Source organism: Heloderma suspectum, chromosome 2 (assembly GCF_057233095.1).
Source record: "Heloderma suspectum isolate Gila_16-S chromosome 2, 16-S_ref, whole genome shotgun sequence".
Classification (NCBI taxonomy): Eukaryota; Metazoa; Chordata; class Lepidosauria; order Squamata; family Helodermatidae; genus Heloderma; species Heloderma suspectum.
Window position 1 is genome coordinate 153,006,023 of NC_139459.1, and position 18,901 is coordinate 153,024,923.

The window sequence follows — 18,901 nt, forward strand, 5'->3', positions numbered from 1 at the left end:
ACTTACATTTCATGTGCGCACCTAAAACTATGAAGTGTGCTGTATCATATTTTTTTCAGTACTTTGCCACGTGTTGTTACTCTGGTGTTGTCTGCAATAACCACAACAAGTTTGAAGGGCAGATTTATGTCCCCTAAACATACCATAGGCACTTTTTGGGGAGCCATCATCAGGTTTTCTTTAGCAATATTGTAAGGCTCAGATGCTTCATAAGGCAATACAGGACCAAAACAACATGCGGCACTTTTGCTGGTCCAAAGTACTCCATGCTCCCCATCTGGATTTGGGCCTGAAAGACCAAAGAAAAGTGTGGGCACATGCAGGGCAAGTTGTAAGCAAGGACAATTTCTTATTTATTTATGTCTTTGTTTATTTCATATATTTATATACCACTGACAATATTTAAAAATATCTCTAAGTGATTAAGAAGAAATTTGTGACATTGCACAACATAATTCTTGATCCCGTGGAACATCTGTTAAGGCATCAACCTTAGCTTCCAATTTCCTGGCTTTCTGGAGTGTGAGCTAAAATGAGAGAGCCTTAATTATGGTCATAAACTGGCAGTGTTTTTTATCATTTAATATATTAATGTATCACACACACACACACACACACACACGACTTTTTAAATAAAAGTTTGCTGTGGCACTTCATCTAGCCTCCCTTTGTGTACATTTGATTCCCTTTTTCTTTTACTTTCCTTGCTCTGCTGTGTTGTTTTTGGTCCTCTAACCCTGGGATCTTCCTGTTTCTGTCAGGAAACATTGAGAACACAGAAAAACTGCAATACAGTGGTGAGCGCCTCTATAAGTTCACAGTGACAGCCTATGACTGTGGCAAGAAACGGGCCTCTGATGATGCTGAGGTAGAGATTCAGGTGAAGCCCACCTGTAAACCCAGCTGGCAAGGTATGAAGCCCTTTTCACATGCATATGTCTTCTTGTTTAATCCCTTGAGTCCACCAAAGTATAATTTGAATCCTTTGCCTTTCATCTTTAACTCTTTAACGAATACGTATCATAGTAGCAGGTAGCATCTTAGCATTCTGTACTGAATATTTTATATTTTAAATTGTTACCATTTTGCAAAAATCACTTGCCTGATTCATTGAAGGCACCTTTTAATCAATTGGAAGCTCCTTGTAGTAGCAGCAGGGAGCTTTTTACTGGCATATGTTACTTTGCTACTTTATAAATTGCCATGTCCATTGGTGGCAGTATAGAAATCACAGTGGTGGTGATGGTGATGATGATGATGGTGATAACATTTTAAACTGCTTTTACTTTTTCTTAAACTGCCAGCCATTTGATTGATTTGAAAATTTCCCCTTTGCTTTCATCAGGAGTGCCATTTAGCGAGGGTTGTAGGCAGGGCCCCCTTTTGAGGTTTCAGGGGGAGGGGTATTCTTGGATATATCCAAGTTTGAATGGCAAGAAAACAGTGTACCTTAATCTCATTTGTTGCACTTATTTTTTAAAATACCTAATAAGCAGAGATACGTGTGCCTTAGGAGGGTTGCCAGGTCACAGAATTTGACCTGAACTTTCAGGGTTTTAAACTCCTTCTTCTCAGGGTTTCCATGGGAAGGAGAGCAGACTGTTTTCTGCTAGATTTGAGAGATTTTGCCATTCATTCCACATCCCCCACCCAAGTCCAACAGTCTCCATCCCTGAAGCACCTGGCAGAGCCAGGCTCTTTCTTCATTAAGCAGGTGTCATCCACTGTCCCCACAAAGCACCACTAGGCTCTGCCTCAGGTTCCACCACCTGATCTGCCAGGCATCACCTCTTAGATCCCAGGTTCTGCCCCGTGCATCTCAGGCTGTGAGCCTCAAGAGGCTCGGTAATCCAACCCCTGAAGAATAATCATTTGTGGTTTGAAGCAGGGTGTGGGTAGGGTAATTCTCCCCGCGTCCCTGCTCATGTTTCAGAAAGTATATGATTGTTCCACAGGAGAAACTGTATTTCTGTCCAACTTACTGGTTTGTCATGCTGAATAGCTATTTTTCTAGAAATGGAATAGGCTGACAGCTATGACGTGTACTGGTTTGTTTTGGGTTGGTTGGTCTGATTGCTTAGGCGTGCAGTATTACTATGGTGGCACCTATGTGCAGTCTCAGAGGTGTGTCCAGGGACCCTTTGGAACATTACTGAAGATGGAGTGTGTGTAAATGTAAGCCTCGCATTCTCCATAACATTGCAAGAGAACCATAAGGCACACTTCTTGGACTGAGCAGCCGGCAGTTCTGCCAAAATGTCTTGGGGTGTTCCTGGTTTTGTCAAATGTATTCAATGTGTGAATTTAACAAGTTTGTAAGTATGATTAATACAATCCCCCCTAAAATAAAGTTGAAAATAAAACAGAGGATACGAATGGTTGATGTGCATGTCAAAAGCATAAATCCTGATGCTTAAAAAAAAGGAGGGGGAATGCCTGTTTGTCTTCTGTTGATAACATTGCTTAAGAACACAGTGCTATCAGGTTGCTGGTTGCTAGACAGAAGCCTCCGATACTGGAGGCTTCCGAGATTCCTGTGCCCTGCCAGGCTGCTGCCAGCAGGGCGGGAGGAGTGACAGGCAATTTTCACCTCTCCATCCTCCTTTTTGAGATTTTTCCACTAGACAGGCCCCTGAGCAAATCTAGTGAAGTTGCCCTGGTGGGGGTGGAGAGGCCACAAGAAACAGTGGATCCTGGCCTCTCTTCCTCCTTCCCCTCCTCACCCACTGCACATACCTTTTTCCCTGTCCCCATCCTTGTCCTCTGTTGTGAAACCGACCTCGGAAGAAGAGCTGCCACAGAGCTTTCTGTGGTGGCGGGGGTGGGGTGGGGAATGAAGATTTGAGTGGGAATTTTCACTTCTGAGGTTGTAGCTCCGTCTGTGGCCTCGGAGGTGAAAATCCCCAGTATCCTGTGGCCCCTCAGACAATGTCTAGGGGCCATAGGATTGCACCCTTACTTATTGTTAGTTAGGAAAAAGTAACAAAAAAGGCTTCCTGCAATTTAACTTGAAGGACTTTGGATCTTGCTGGATCTCACCTCCCTCTTACTGAAATCTAAAATGGTGCCTCTGATTTTCATCCTGTTACAAAGCCTTGGCTTTGCGTATTTCAGTGTGTAAAGGTTGCTGCTCTCAGTCTGGGTGAGCTCCAAGTGCCGTGTGGAATCACAGCTCTGGCATGCTGTGGCTTAGACACATAATGGGCCTCACAGGGGCTGTGCATCATTGAGTTCAGCTGCAGTTGACAAGGGTCAGGAAACGCAGGAGCCCTGCATGACTGTAATAGCAAATGCCCCACATGAAGTCCACACATTGATACTTAAGGCACATACAACCTGAACTTTGACCACCTCGGATCAACCACATATGCTGATCTCAGCATAATAAGACCACGTAATGGATAATGTTCTTTGTTTGCTTAAAATATTTATTCTCCATGTTTTAATCACAATGATTCACATGGTGGCTAACAAATATAAAATATAAACTCACAATAAAACATTCAAAACATCAGCACATTAAAATAATCAGCAACAGAAATCAAATTAAATGCAACAAGAGCATCAAAACATGTTAAAAGCAGCAGAAAAAAGCACTGTGTTCGGGTTCTTTTAAGAAGTCAACCAGGAGGGTTCCTGATAGAGGGAGAGAGGAAGAGCATTCCAGAGGCAAGGGCCATGATCCAGAAGGCTGTGTTCCTTGTTGCCACCCATCCCACTCCAGAAGTGGGGAGCACTCTGAGCAGGGCCTCTGAAGAAGATCCTACATGTTGAGCAGGCTCCAGTGGGAGCAGGTGCTTTCTCAAGTGCCCTGGCCCCAAGCTGTGTAGGGCTTTCAAAGTTAAGACCAGCACCTTGAATTGTGCCTGGAAACAAATGAGTAGTCTGCGTAATTCTTTTAAGTGCTAGCAAGGTATGACTCCCAGCTCCATGTAGCACATTACAGTAATTCAGGCTGCAATCCTATGCTCACTTTTCTGGTAGTAATCCCCATTGAAGTTAATGTGATTTACTTCTGAGCAGACATGTATAGGATCGCACTGTTGATCTAAATGTAGATCTGGAATGTAGCCAGATCTCATTTTTCCAGGGATTTTAGGCATAGACCAAGGAGACTAGGGCTCAAATCCCTGCCCAACCATAAAGCTCACAGAATTTGAACCTGAATTCAAATTTGCACCTTTGCAACCCAGTGGATCCAAGGGTAAAGCACGACCAGTGTAACAGACCACAGAGCCAAGATTTTAATTGCAACAACTCTATTAGTTTATTGAAACACAATGCCTAAAATAATAATAATGTATCTATATATAAAATAATACTATTAACTTGCAGACAGGCATAGTAATATTAGAAATACTCAAAGAAGGTCATAAAAAAGAAATAACCAAACTATATACATGCATTAGGTGTGGTATAAGAATGGTATTGAAATTCATTAACAAAGCAATCATAGCAATTTGAATAGCAATCTTAGGGCTACATCTCCTTCCAGTCCACTAGTTGATGACTATTAGACTATTTCATTATTATAAGCAAAATTCATATCTACCAATCCCATGCAGGTGGTCACAGATCCTTCCATCTCCATCAGAACCAGTCAGTGCAGTGAGGCAAAGGTTCTCCAGTCAGTTGTCTCCAGTCAAGCAATGCCAGGGGGAGAGGAAATGGAAAATGTCCAAAAGTATCTCAGAGAAGAAGAGAGAAGTAGTAGTGGAAGAAGTAGCCCAGAACATCTTTTTATATTGATCAGAGGAGAAGATTTTCCCCACCCATCTTTTACATCAGTTTCCTCACTTGTGTGAACCTATGCAGTGCACATCTATGGGGAAGTGTAACCCTGCTTGTCTGCAAGTTTTTGCACAGGTCACTTTGACATATGCTACATCAGCACATATTTTCAGCACATTCTTCCAAGCATTCTGACAGAGATAGCCTTCCTACAGTTATCCATGCTCTGATAACTTCTCGTCTGGATTACTGCAATGCGTTATACGTGGGGCTGCCTTTGAAAACGGTCCGGAAACTTCAGCTGGTCCAAAATAGGGCAGCAAGATTGTTAACAGGGACTGGCCTGCGAGCTCATATTATGCCAGTACTTTTCCAGCTGCACTGGCTGCCAGTCCATTTCCAGGCCTGATTCAAAGTGCTGGTGTTAACATTCAAAGCCCTTAACAGCTTGGGGCCAGGTTACCTGAAGGATCGCCTCCTCCCATATGTGCCTGCCCGGACCTTAAGATCATCATCAGCGGCCCTTCTCCGTGAGCCCCTGCCAAAGGAAGTGAGGCGGGTGGCTTCTAGGAGGAGGGCTTTTTCTGCTGTGGCACCCCGGCTCTGGAATGAGCTCCCTAGTGAGGTTCGCCTGGCGCCTACATTGTATTCCTTTCGGCGCCAGGTGAAGACCTTTTTATTTTCCCAGGCATTTTAGCATTTTAGCTTTCTAAATTTTTATCTTTGCTGTTTTAAATCTGTATTTTAAACTCTTGCACTGCTGCTAGGTTTTATTGTGGTTGTATTGTTATATTGTGGTTTTAATGTTCTGTATATTTTAAATTGTTTTATTGTGTGTTGTTTGGATTTAATTTTTGTGAACTGCCCAGAGAGCTTCGGCTATTGGGCAGTATAGAAATGAAATAAATAAATAAATAAATAAATAAATAAATAAAATGTTATGATTCCATGTTCTCTGTTAGCGTGTTGTGGCTTCTATTGTTAGCATCTTATTAGATATGATGCTTCCATCTCATCAGGTTTTTATCATCAACTAAGATGCCAGGGTCTCACATTCATTGTCACTAAGATTCAGCAAAATTCCAAACACAGAGTTAAATGTTTCCATTGCTGATCTATTTTAATGCATCACAACTGTTCTTATATCTGCTGAATTCAGTGACCTTGGGTCAAGTTGCTATGGTCCAGTTGTGAGGATAAAATGTGGGGAGGGGGGAGGTCATGCATGCCACCTTAACCTCTTTGGAGGGCAGGTGGGATAAAAATGTAATACATCATTAACGTTGTTTATGGATTGGTTTTCCATAAACCTCTCAAGGAAGTTGGGAGGTCTGTCAAGTCTGTGCCAGGTATGCTGGCCTGGAAATTTTCTAGATCCTGGTCTTGATATCATTTGTTCATTTCAAAATCTCCAACAGGTTGGAATAAGAGGGTAGAGTACACCCCAGGTACGGGCAGCCTTGCTCTTTTCCCCAGCATCCACCTGGAGACCTGTGATGAGCCCCTGTGGAACATCCAAGCCACTGTGGAACTGCAGACAAACCATGTGGCCAAAGGTTGTGATCGTGACAATTACTCTGAGAAGTCACTGCGTAAACTCTGTGGTATGTATTCTCTTAATACCAAGCTATGCTGGGAGGAGAGTAAAGTGTGGGGAAATGGGTCAATGCCCTTACGATGATTCTCCAAGAAAGAATGGGGGTGGGGGTGGGATTCCTTAGATTTTTTGTAGTCAGAGACAGCGGTCCTACCATATGGCAAAGATCAGATGGCGGATTAGGAGTGCAGAATGGTGGACAAATGGTGGGTACACTTGACCCAAAGAGCACAATCCATTGGGAAGTTTTCCTCTGCAGGCTCCATTGAAATGAATGGGAAGTGTACCAAGAGCACTGTAGGGATGCCTTTGTTTTACTCCTGTTCATTTCAATGGGAATTGCTCAGGAAATTTTTCCAGTAAATTGTCTCCCATGTTAATTAGTGGAAGGGGATGCTATGTGAATTTTCCATGTTAGGCGCAAAAGCCTTGTTCCTAGAGAAGGGTGCCATTCAGAAGCCTTCAGATGGATCACCTCTGTTCTGATTCTCTTCTCCTCTCCTGCCCCAAACAGGTGCTGCCACAGGTGAGGTAGAACTGCTGCCCGTCCCTAGTCCCATGGCCAACTGGACAGCACGACTCTCGGTCCATTACAGCCAGGACAGCAGTCTTATCTACTGGTTCAATGGCAGCCAGGCAACCCAGGTGCCCATGGGCAGTGGGACTGGCACCCTCGAAGGAACGAGTGACCATTTTACCTTGTCTCTGTGGATGAAACATAGTGTGACACCAAGCAAGGGCAAGAGGGAGGAGGAGACAGTGATCTGCAGCACCATGGAGAGTGGTAAGAACCCTTTCCCTGCCTCAGACAAATATCCAAATAGATTGCCCTTTAGGCCAGGCTGAAATCAACAAATGGGCTCAAGGCAATAAGGTTTCTGGATCCTTTATGACAGGATGAACCCCGCCCTGTTGAAGTACAGATTCCAGGGCCCACTCTGTGATAAGCTGCTCTGTTTTTTCAAAGCACTGTCTGGGAAGGTAACTGAAAAGGTCGGCATAGGTGAGCATGGGGAGGGCATGGATACCCCTTTCGTTATGAGCCTTTTCACTTTGGTGGGAAGTCCCCACTCAGACAAAACTATGTGAGCTCTGCTCACCAGGGAGCAATAACTTAGTATTATGACCTAACTGGGACTCCTGGCTTGTTGCTCCCAAATAAATCAGGAACCAAGGACAAACTCTGGTTTGCAATTTTGGCTTGCTGGGGGACATGACCAATCTGGTTCAGACATAACACTAAGCTATTGGTGCCTGGTGAGTTCACTGGTGATACGCAGGGAGGGAACGATAAGCAGGGCCAGCCCTCCCATTAGGTAGAGTGAGGTGGCTGCCTCAGGTGGCGGAAGCTGGGGTGGGTGGGGAGCAGCTTGCCTTACACCCCCTCAGCCCAGATGCGGTGGAGGATGCTGTCCCCTTGACAGTGTTGAAGCAAGATTCAACTATCATTCTAGTTGGCTTCTGTATGGGGAATGGGAGGGGGTGTACATTGCCTCAGGGAGCAAAATATCTTGGGCTAGCCCTGATGATAAGCCAGAATTCTCAGCATTCTGGCTTGTTGTTGCAAGTGAACACAGCCAGTGTGTTTTACTGGAGGCAGGTACTAGATAATAGGGGCTGTTCCTGGTAAGTAGGGCAAGTTGGAGCATATGAGAGAGCAGAATAGTCCCAGCAAAATTAGAGTAGACTGGTCAGAAGTCTGTTGCAGTTAACCTGATGTCCCATCTCTGTCCATCTGCAGAGGATGGGTTCTCCCATTATTCCCTTGCTGTGCATGGCTGTCGCATAGCTTTCCTCTACTGGCCACTGCTGGAGAGTGCAAGACCCGTCAAGTTCCTCTGGAAACTGGAGCAGGTGAGAAAAAAGCTGCCTGCCTTGTTCTTCTCTCCATGGCCCTCTTTTTCTTGCTTGCACACACACTCACATGTATGTACTGAGTTGCCTTTTTCTCTGGATGCAGGTCTGTGATGATGAGTGGCACCATTATGCCCTTAATTTGGAGTTCCCCACTGTTACACTGTACGTAGATGGCGTCTCCTATGACCCTGCACTGATCCATGACAACGGCCTCATCCACCCGCCACGGCGTGAATCTTCCCTCATGATTGGAGCCTGCTGGGCTGGTGAGCATGCCCCAGAGACTGCAGACTGGCAAAGTAGGCAGAGCAATTGGTGGTTCAGAATCTTCTGGCTACTGTCAGAGAACAGAGATGCAAAATTGCCCCAAATGTGGAAACCACAGGGAAAAAATGTCCTCCCCCCAAATACCCAGATGCTTTGAGAAAAACTGACATTATTATTAACTACATTTATATCCCATCTTCTTTCTTCTTGCAAGGAAGCCAAGGTGGTTTCCATAGTCCTCCTCTTTATCCTCACAATAACCCTATGAGGTGGGTTAGGCTGAGAGTCAGTGACTGGCCCAGAGTCACCCAGTGAGCTTCATGGTCAAGGGGGGACTAGAACCTTGATCCCGAGTCCTAGTCTAACACTCTAACCACTACACCACACTGCTCGCAGTGTAATACTGACTCATTAGCAAACCTAAACATGATTTGCTATGTTAAGAGCATAAAATGCAGTTAGCATATAAGATAGTATTATTTGACATTATGTGAAGAAGTATATAGATACTCTTGTGTTTAATTTGAAAACCTAATTCCAAATATACTGAGTGTTAGAGATGGGGCTGCAAACAGCAGTGGTGCTCTAGTAAGTAGCTAAGCATGTCCTTTTGCCATTTAGTAACTGGGAAAAATAAAATTAAGAAAAGAAACCACTACTACTGTGGTAAAAAAGGAAGACTATATTATTTAGTTTTAGAAATAGTATGTAGACCTCAGTATTACCATTGCAGAAGCAGCAGGATTTTTTCTCTAGAGGAAAAAATCTCCTTCCTTGTTCTCCTTGACCTCTCAGCGGCTTTTGATACTGTTGACCATGGTATCCTCCTGGACTGCCTGGAGAGGTTGGGCATTGGAGACACCTTATTATGGTGGTTCTGGTCCTTCCTCTCTGGCAGGCACCAGAGGGTAGCACTGGGAGAGGAGGTGTCGGACCCGTGGCCGCTCACTTGTGGGGTGTCACAGGGTTCCATCCTCTCCCCGATGCTATTTAACATCTATGTGAAGCTGCTGGGGGCTATCATCAGGAGGTTTGGGGTGCGGTGTCATCAATATGCAGATGACACGCAGCTCTACCTTTCGTTCAAATCTTCACCAAGGTTGGCCGTAGAATCCCTGTCCAAATGTCTGGAGATGGTGAGTGGCTGGATGGGGAGGAATAAGTTGAAGCTGAACCCTGACAAGACCGAGGTACTTTTGGTGGGAGAGAAGAGTAGGTTGGGGGATATTGACCTGGTGTTGAATGGGGTATGGCTACCCTTGAAAGACCAGGTCCGCAGCCTGGGGGTCATTTTAGACTCCCAGTTGTCCATGGAGGCGCAGATATCAGCTGCGAGCTGGACAGCGTTGTATCAACTCCATCTGATACAGCGGCCGCTCCCCTACCTTCCTGACCATCTGCTCCCATCGGTAGTACATGCCCTGGTCTCCTCTCGTCTATACTACTGTAATGTGCTCTATGTGGGGTTACCCTTGAAGATGGTTCGGAAGCTGCAGGTGGTGCAGAACACGGCAGCTCGCCTGATTAAAGGCAGCCACCGGCGTGATCACATCACTCCGGTGCTGAAGGAGTTGCACTGGCTACCAGTTGTTTTCCGGGCCAAATTCAAGGTGTTGGTTTTGACCTTTAAAACCCTATATGGTTCTGGCCCAGCCTATCTCAAGGAGCGCCTCCAGCAACACCAGAAAGGCCACTCAACAAGATCAGCCTCGGATGGCCTTCTCTCTGTCCCATCAGCCAGGACAGCTAGGCTGGTGAGAACGAGGGAGAGGGCCTTCTCTGTGGTGGCCCCCACTCTGTGGAACTTCCTCCCTAGGGAACTCCACCATGTGCCCTCTTTAATGAGCTTCCGCCATGCAGTGAAAACTTGGTTATTCAGGCAGGCATTTGGGGTGGGTTAAGGTATTTTTAAATAATGTTTAATATGTAATTTCACTGTTTTAAATTGTACTGCTGTACATCACCCAGAGTGGCTGGGTGGCCGGCCAGATGGGTGATTAAGAAATTTAATAAATAAAATAATAAAATAAATAAAAGCTTAGAAATTAATATTCTGTAATAACAAAATCTGTCCGTGCCACAGCACCAAGACCGTGAAACCTAGACATCTCAAATTGGGCATGCATACTAAGGGAACCCTACGGGGTTCTTTTGTTTTTTAAATGCACTAAGGGTGCAATCCTATGCATGTTTAGACAGAAAAAAGTCCTACAACTCCCAGCATCCCCCACCCAGCAATGGGAATCGTAGAACTTTTTTCTGTCTAAATATGCATAGGATTGTGCCCCAAATAATTCTAATTAATTTTAACATATCCGTGTGGTTGAAGGCTGCAGTAACATCTTCAGTCACTAGGGGCAGACTTTCCGAACCAGCACATAGCTTTACAGTCTATACAGTTTGAAGTCAGGGGAGTGCATATGCCTGTCCCTTCCTGTGGGGCGCCCCCCCCCACAGGAATGCAGTGGCCAGACCCCTCCCTCAGGGGACTAGGGGTGCATGGCTAGGGGTGCTAGTGGGCATGGCTTCACTCAGACAGGGTGGGCACAGTGTTTCCAACACTGACAGCAGTGTAAGTTTGCTTGAAGGCTTCACTGTGCAAACTGTTCCAGCCGGCACAAATCTGGGGGGCCCATTCGCTAGCATCTGTATAAAGCAACTAACATAATTTCATGGATGGTTCTGAAAAATTATTTCCCCCATATTCTCCCCCCGCCCCATGAATTTCCATTGTTTCTATATCAGGTCACAGAAAAAAATGGGGAGGGAGCCTTCCACCACACCCCCGGGGCCTTCATATTTTCATCAAGGAATTATCCATTCCAGCGGACAGGTGAATGGAATGGCAGCAATGCCAGTGTGCTTCAAGCCCAGCCTAGCAAGCCAATGGGCCCTGGCTGACCAGAACTTTGGGGAATGCCAGGGAGAAAGCTTGGTTTAATCAGCGAGGGCTCAATGTATGGTTTAGAACTGGATTTACAGAGGCATCTGCACATAATCCGGCTGCAGGATGGTGGGAACAATCACTGTTTTGTTAGTTTAGCCAGAATGGGTTCGGATTTCCAGAAACAGCTTGAAAATGAGGGAACTCTGTGGGGTGTCTCCATGAACAATTCACTCCAAGCTGGCTACGTGTTGAGGTTGTAAGGGATATATGACGATGTGGCCATCCAGCAGCCGTCCTGGCCGGAGCATGTCATGGAAAGACTGGATTTCCTGAGACTGCTTAAAGTCCGATTCTTTTCCTTAAGTAAGGTTCTCCTGTGTGCCCCAACCCCTGCATTTACCTCAGGTATGCCAGCCCTGCCCAGGGGTGTGCCTTTCACCGTGACCCAGGTCAAGGCGTGTTTCCTGTCCCTGTGCTTCCCAGCGCAAACCAATTAGTGTCTACCCAGAGGTAACTTCCATTGTGGTCAATGAGGCTTGTCCCCTGAATGCACACATCAGAATTTACAGGGATCTCTCCCCCGCCCACCTTGAAATAACACATTTTAAAGCACTAATTACCTGAAGGCTGTAAAGTACTTTCTCGAACCTGCCATTCTCCATTGTTTGGTTTATTGCCATTTGGAAGTAACTACTCTCACCTTTGATCATTCCGATCCTGCACAGCATCGGGTTAGGAAGGGGGCTGGTTTCCCATCCATTTCCCCTCCCAGTCTTTCCCAGCACAAACATATGTGTGTCTACTCCGGAGCAACTCCTATTGTGATCAATGAGGCTTGTTCCCGAACTACACACTCCCGAGATTCCCATGAATCAAAATAATGCATTTAGAGAGCCTTAATGTCAAAGCTTCGAAGCTTTGATTGATCTCAGCAGGGCAGCAAGAACACCGTGTTTCTTTCATGATGGGGCGGGGGAGAAAGTGTGATTTCTGAGGATATAGGGGAGGAAACCTCCCAGGATTTTATCAAATGAGAAAGGGGGGAAACCTTGGACAGGGAGTGGGGAGACTCTCTTATTGGTTGAGCAGCCCCTGCCAGTGAGATGACATTCACTGCAACTGCCCACCCCACCAGTATGTTCTGTGAAGCGACTGCGATACACTTGCTTGTGGAGTGCTGTGTAGACCAAAGCTGGCTCCTTGAAAAATCTGGATAAGCCATGATTGGCTTTTCCTTCCCGCTGCTTCTACTGTCATGGAGAAACTCCCCCTGGAAAGTTTTCATTGTCCCCTTCCCCAAACCTCCAGTGCCATCCAGTTCCTTTGATTGGCTTAGCAGTGCAGTCTAACTTCCCATCCCCCAAATCCCAGGTGGAGCCTCTGAGCTGTGACTGTTTGACTGCCTCCTTCTCCAGAGAGTTGTGTATGCGAAAGAAAACCCCCTAGCATGATAACCCCAAGAGTGCAGTCCTCCTTGGCTCACAGGCCCTTTGCAAAGACTCATTCTTGTTCAATGCTCTGAGTTGCATTTTCTTTTGCAGAGGAGAGAAACAAAGAAAAAATAAAAGTGAATGAGAACTCCACAGATTTGGGGCAAGGTACACAACATTCTTTGTCACCAAGCATGGCTCTCACCCCTCGTCACGCATGACACCCCCCCTCCCCATGACACTTTCCCTTCCCTCACTGCAAGGAAGACCTTAAAAACTTGGCAATATAGCTTCTTCTGGGCAGGGTGGGGTTTAATCTCTGTGGTTTGTGAGAGGTCTTGGAGCTGGGACACAATGCTGGTAATATTTGCATTGAAGTTGGTCTATGAGAGAAGTGTTACCTTTGAGGTTCCCCATCATTAGACTTTCACTATAGCCTTTTCCCAGATTGCCTTATGCGGATTTTCCTGCTTCTCTGAAACCACAAAGAGAAAACAGGGTCTGCACACTTTACTCCTACCCTCCGACATCTATGCTGTGGTCTCTCCGTTCTCAGCTGGCTGCGCATCCAAGGCTTTTCCTTCTTCCATCTTTCTCAGTCTCTCCTCCCACGCACATTATCCACCTCCTGTTGTCTTCGTTCTCTTCTCTTTCCCCCCTTTTCTCTTCATCTGTCTCTCACACCATCCCTCCTCCTGTATCCCCCTTAGGAGACCCTCTGCCGATTCACCACTACTTCCACGGTTACCTGGCTGGCTTCACTGTGCGCCCTGGCAGCCTTGAGAGCCGGGAGGTGATAGAGTGTCTCTATGCCTGTCGCGAGGGGCTGGACTACAGCGACTTTGACAGCCTTGGCAAAGGGATGAAGGTACACCCCCCTCCTGCCCTCTGATGGCATGACCTTCTTTCCCTCTGCTAGCGCCTCGGCTTTGCTTCCCAGAACTGTGCCTGCTCCTGCCTAGTGCAGAATCTCCTTGTGTTCTCCTGTGTGTCTCTTGACCACTGGCTGTAGGACTGGTCAGAAAACCAGCCTCAGAGTGCTTCTCCTTCTTTCGCTGCAGGTGCATGTGAACCCCTCTCAGTCTCTTCTCACACTGGAGGGCGATGATGTAGAAACCTTCAACCATGCAATCCAGCACGTAGCCTACATGAACTCACTGCGCTTTGCTACTCCGGGGGTCCGGCCCCTCAAGCTTACCACTAGTGTCAAGTGAGTATCAAACCCTCACCTGTGTTATGACCTGCATGTGGCTGTGCCTGGTGCTTTCCGTTCAGATTCTTGGGCAGGTATGATTCTGCTACCCAAATTACCATTTCATTTACTTGTACAGTGCCACTAGTGCACATGTTGCTTTACAGAGGCAAATAGGAGCTTACAGGACCAATGCCAGTAATGGAGAGGCAGCAGAGGGAATCTCTGGTGCACGGAGCCCCGTCCCCCAGCCCTTCCCCCTGGGGGCCAGCGGGGAGAGGAATCCTCTGCCTAACAGCAGGGATTCCTCTACACACAGCTCCCGCTTCCAGACGCAGATAGCAGCAAGGATTTGCCATCCCGGTTGGGAGAGTGAGTGGCCGGCAAAGTGCTTTGCCCTCCTTGCATTCTCCCTGGCTGGGAAAGCCCATGCCCACCAAAGCTGGGTCCCTGTCTGAGATGCTGCCTGGAAGAGTTCCCCTGATGTCACCTGTCCCTCAGTGGAGGGGTCATCCGGCCCACCATGCAAATAAGGTTCTCCATTCCTGCAGCAGAAGGAGGGAAGAGGAGGCAAAGGTAAATGCCATTCCCTTCCTTTGTCCTGACAACTGTTCTTTGTTGGTCCAGAGGATCAATGAATTAATTCTCAAGAATTAATATAACACTTCCAAGTATTCAAAGTGCTTCATGTAGTCTTGTTGGAATACTTACAACAACTCCATAAATTGGGTAAGAATTATTATCCCCGTATTACAAGGCTGAAATGGTTGTCAAAAATATTGAAATAGATCTCTTATTGGATCTCCCACTTTTAAAAAGTAAAAAAAAAAACCACAACGGTGTATTTTTGGTGTATTTTTCAAATTTCAAAGCAGCTGTGGGAGTGGGGAGGAAAATTGGACTGCAAGAGCAGCACAGAGATGTTTAATCCTTTTGCTCCACATATTATTTTCCTGATCTAAATTGTCCTTCCAAAGTTGCTATTTGGCCTGCAGTGAAAACTAGAACCTGTATAGTAGCAGTGCAAAACCTCAGGCCCACGGGCCAAATCTGGCACTCTGGGGGTCCACTGAAGGCCACATCCCTTCCCCACAACCACCAATCGTTCAATGGTTTCCTGGCTTTTGTGCAGTTTTCCCTGCCATTCTAAAAGGCTGAAATGCCTCTCCTGAGGCTCAGTTGCTGGCAGTGAGAGCTCTAAGCTACAGTAGGTTGGCATTTTTGGTCTTTTGGCCCTGTCCCTTTTGCCTTCAGCCCCACCTGGAGCGGTGGAAGAGGTGGGATGCCAATTGTCCTAAAAGACACACACATACACATATACACCCCCCCTTAAATAAATGTGTTCCTTGATGCACAGTCCTGCCTTCTCCAAGACTGAGTAATTCTTTATCCCTTCTTCCATTAGATGCTTCAGCGAGGAATCTTGCGTCTCCATCCCAGATGTGGAAGGTTATGTGGTTGTGCTCCAGCCTGATGCTCCTCAGATCTCTCTGAGTGGCAGTTCTCACTTTGCCCGGCCTGCCTCTGACGTTGAAGGTCCTGAGGGAGTCCCTCTCTTTCCCGATCTCCAGATCTCTTGCTCCATTTCACATCAGGTGGAGGCCAAGAAAGATGAGAGCTGGCATGGCACAGGTGAGTTGGATATGCCAACACAGTTGCTCTGGCACATAAGCAGGAGAAGTGACAGCCCAGGGAGCAGGAACTGAAGACAATCACCCCAGAAGGAGAAAGTATCATCTTTCACTAGTCTGCTCCTGGATTAACGTTTCCTTCCCAACACCAGTTATGTGAACAACAATCTCCTGAGGCCAGGGCTGGCTCCCCATTTTTGTGGGCTTTGGGGCAACAGGAGATCAGTACCCCATTGGCCCTTCCTCAAACCACACCATGCCCTCTTTGGCTCCACCCTTTAAATCTAAAGCAGGTTTTGACCAATATAGCAAACCTTATTATTAAAGAAAAACAATCACCCTTTTGGGCTTCACTCTTTAATTTGTTTGTGAATATATAACTTAGAGATATAACGAGTCATCAAGGCTATAATTCTACTCCATGAAACTCCATCGAATGCAATTATTCCCTATATGGAGCAGTTACATCTTCTTTTAGAATTACTACAACTGAACATACAAGTTTTGCATAAGCTAGGTTCTTCCTGAAGCACCTGATATCAAACATAAACTTTAACAAAGATGTGCCATCAGTTGCACTGATGAGAGCAATAAACTGTAGGGAGGCATTCAGTGAACCATATTGGGATCACATTGCAACTTACTCATAAGATTTTGCAAACTTGTAGTTGCAAATGGATCCATCCAATATAAACAACAGTGGGTGAAGTCCATATAGTACTTACAGAGGTGCTCACTTGAGATGAAGCAAGCCAAGCTAATTCTCAAGCTCAGGCTAGACAAGCGGACTGTGGACAAACTACACCAGGGGAGGGCAACTTGTTTGGGCCTACTGTTCCCACAATCCCTCACCATTATCTATGCTGGCTAGGGCTATTGGGAGCGGTAGGCCAAAACATCTGAAGGGCCACAAGTTGCCCACCCCTGAACTACACCTTCCTTAAAACAACATAAAATCACCTTGCTTAGAGGTTCATACATCCAAAAAGGAAAAGCGCAACAACTGCAACCAACCGACCAATGGAGCACCTGGATGGGTGGGGCGGGGCGGGGTGTGGGGGAAGGTTTATAAAGGTATGGCATTACTTTTGATGAGTTTCACTTTTATTTCTTGTTGGAAGTTACAGGCTGCAATCCAGTACACACCCGAGAGAAAGTCCCATTGATATCAGTGGACTTGCTTCTGAGTAGACATGTAGAGGATTGCACTGTTAGAGTTTAAAAATCATTAGATGCCGGACAGAGACCATGGGCAAAAAGAGTTGGAAAGAGTTCTTTTAAAAAATGTATCACTTACTCTACTCGCAGATGTATTGATTGACTGCATCTGCTGCCTTGCTGTTGGCGCCGGCCCCTCCTCCCCACTCCTGTGAGTGCGGGCACACGGGGCTCGCTGGTGGAGCCTCTGCCCTCCTGTTACTACCCCCCTGGGAAGCTTCCCCACTTGGGCGGCTCACTCCGGGGCTGGCCTGCTGTGTCACCTCCACTCTCTCACTTCCTGATGCGTGTGACTTGAGGGGGGACGGGACGGCTAACTGGCGTGGGACGCAGCCAGGGTAGCCGCGGCTACACTGCTGTTGAAATGCAGATCTGCACAGCTGCCTCAAGTGAGCCCCTGTAGCGCAGTTGAGCGGGTGGGTGGGTGGCGATGGCTATATGAGCAGCTCCGCTGGCACAGCCTCTGCCCTCTTCCTGCAGAGTTCACCCCCTCGCTTGGCTGCTGCGCAGCATGCAGGGCACCCTCTTGGCCTGCTGCATGCAGAGGCAGCCTTCAGCCATGCCTGTGGGCCTGGAAGTTGAGAGATCAAGTGTGAATGCCGCCGCCGCTTGCTTGTGTTGCAAAGCCACAGACTGAGAGCTCGGAACTGAACTGGCCCTGAGAGATGGGGCCTTGACGAATCAGTGCTGGGCTGTCCCTTGCCAGCGCTTGCTGCCAGCCCTGTCTGAGGCAGGGGCACTGGAGAAATCTGCAACAAAATCAAATGCGTTTGGATTTCTGTGAACCTGACCCATGGATTCTGCACCAGACCGGCTTTTCCCGAGTTGCGGACTGGTGGTTTTTTTGTTTTGTTTTTTTATTTTCCAGGATTTTACACAAAGTTATTCATAGAAAAATATGTAAAAATAAAAAAAACACCTAGCTGATAACGTGTATTTCCCCCATAGGCTAAAGCATGAAAATGTGCATTGGGGTGGGGGGATATGCACATTTTGTAATGAGCTGGATGAGGGCCAATAAACTGAAGCTAAATCCTGACAAGATGGAAGCTCTGTGGATTGGTGGTTCCCAAGTCCAGGAATTGGGTAAGCGACCTGTCCTGGATGGGGTTGCACTCCCCCTGAAGGAGCAGGTGCGTAGCTTGGGAGTACTCCTAGATCCATCCCTGTCACTGGAGCCCCAGGTGGAGTCCGTGGCCCAGAGTACTTGGGGCCAGCTTCGACTGATCTGCCAGCTATGGCCTTTCCTGGAAAGGGATAACCTAGCCACAGTAGTGCATGTGCTAGTAACTTCCTGATTAGACTACTGCAATGCACTTTACTTGGCGCTGCCCTTGAAGACAACTCAGAAGTTGCAGCTAGTGCAAAATGCAGCAGCTAGACTGCCGACCAGAACATCTTGAAAAGATCATATAATGCCATTTTTAAAGGAATTGTACTGACTGCCGATACACTTCTGGTTGGAATTCAAAGTTTTGGTGATGACATTTAAAGCCCTAAGCGGCTTGGGACCTCGATATTTGAGGGAGCGCCTCTCCCTATATATGCCTGCCCGAGGACTGAGAACTGTTGGAGGGGCCCTCCTCTGCGTCCCACCAGTGCGAGACATATACTATGGTGGAACGTGGGAGAGGGCCTTCTCTGCTGTGGCACCCTGGTTGTGGAATGCCCTCCCCTTGGAGGCCTGATTGGCACAAACATTGGTTTCATTTTGGCGCCAATTAAAAACATGGCTTTTTACTGAAGTCTTTGAGGGGTAATGCATTCCCTAAAATTGCACACCTTTTTAACTGTTTTATTGTTTTAGATTTTAATTGGTATTAGCTTGTTTAATGTTTAATATATTTTAGCTGTTTGAATGTATTGTTTAATATTGTTTAAATTGATTTTAGCTGTGTGCTGCCCTGAGATCTTAACGATATAGGGTGGGATATAAATGTTTTAAATAAATAAAAATAAATAAAATTTGGGGGAGATTTATGCATTTTTTGCAAGTGCAAATTTGCACAAATTTAGGGAAAAGTCTGATTCCGTCAATGAGCAGACAACAGAACGAGAGGCACCTGACAATCTGCACAATGCAGATAGAAC

At 46.5% G+C, this 18,901-nt stretch overlaps 1 protein-coding gene across 2 annotated transcripts in view; it reads left to right on the forward strand.

Annotated features, from left to right (window-relative positions):
* Positions 1–18,901, forward strand: part of CLSTN3 (calsyntenin 3) — a 43,783-nt gene that overhangs the window by 13,912 nt on the left and 10,970 nt on the right. The window contains exons 5-13 of one of the 2 annotated variants that reach the window (XM_084835234.1): positions 762–911; positions 6,150–6,335; positions 6,843–7,112; positions 8,070–8,182; positions 8,289–8,451; positions 12,881–12,937; positions 13,480–13,637; positions 13,831–13,979; positions 15,367–15,593. In XM_084835234.1, the coding sequence (XP_084691360.1) occupies positions 762–911; positions 6,150–6,335; positions 6,843–7,112; positions 8,070–8,182; positions 8,289–8,451; positions 12,881–12,937; positions 13,480–13,637; positions 13,831–13,979; positions 15,367–15,593 (1,473 nt within the window). The remainder of the gene's footprint in view (positions 1–761; positions 912–6,149; positions 6,336–6,842; positions 7,113–8,069; positions 8,183–8,288; positions 8,452–12,880; positions 12,938–13,479; positions 13,638–13,830; positions 13,980–15,366; positions 15,594–18,901) is intronic. The other variant, XM_084835235.1, reaches the window with a different exon arrangement.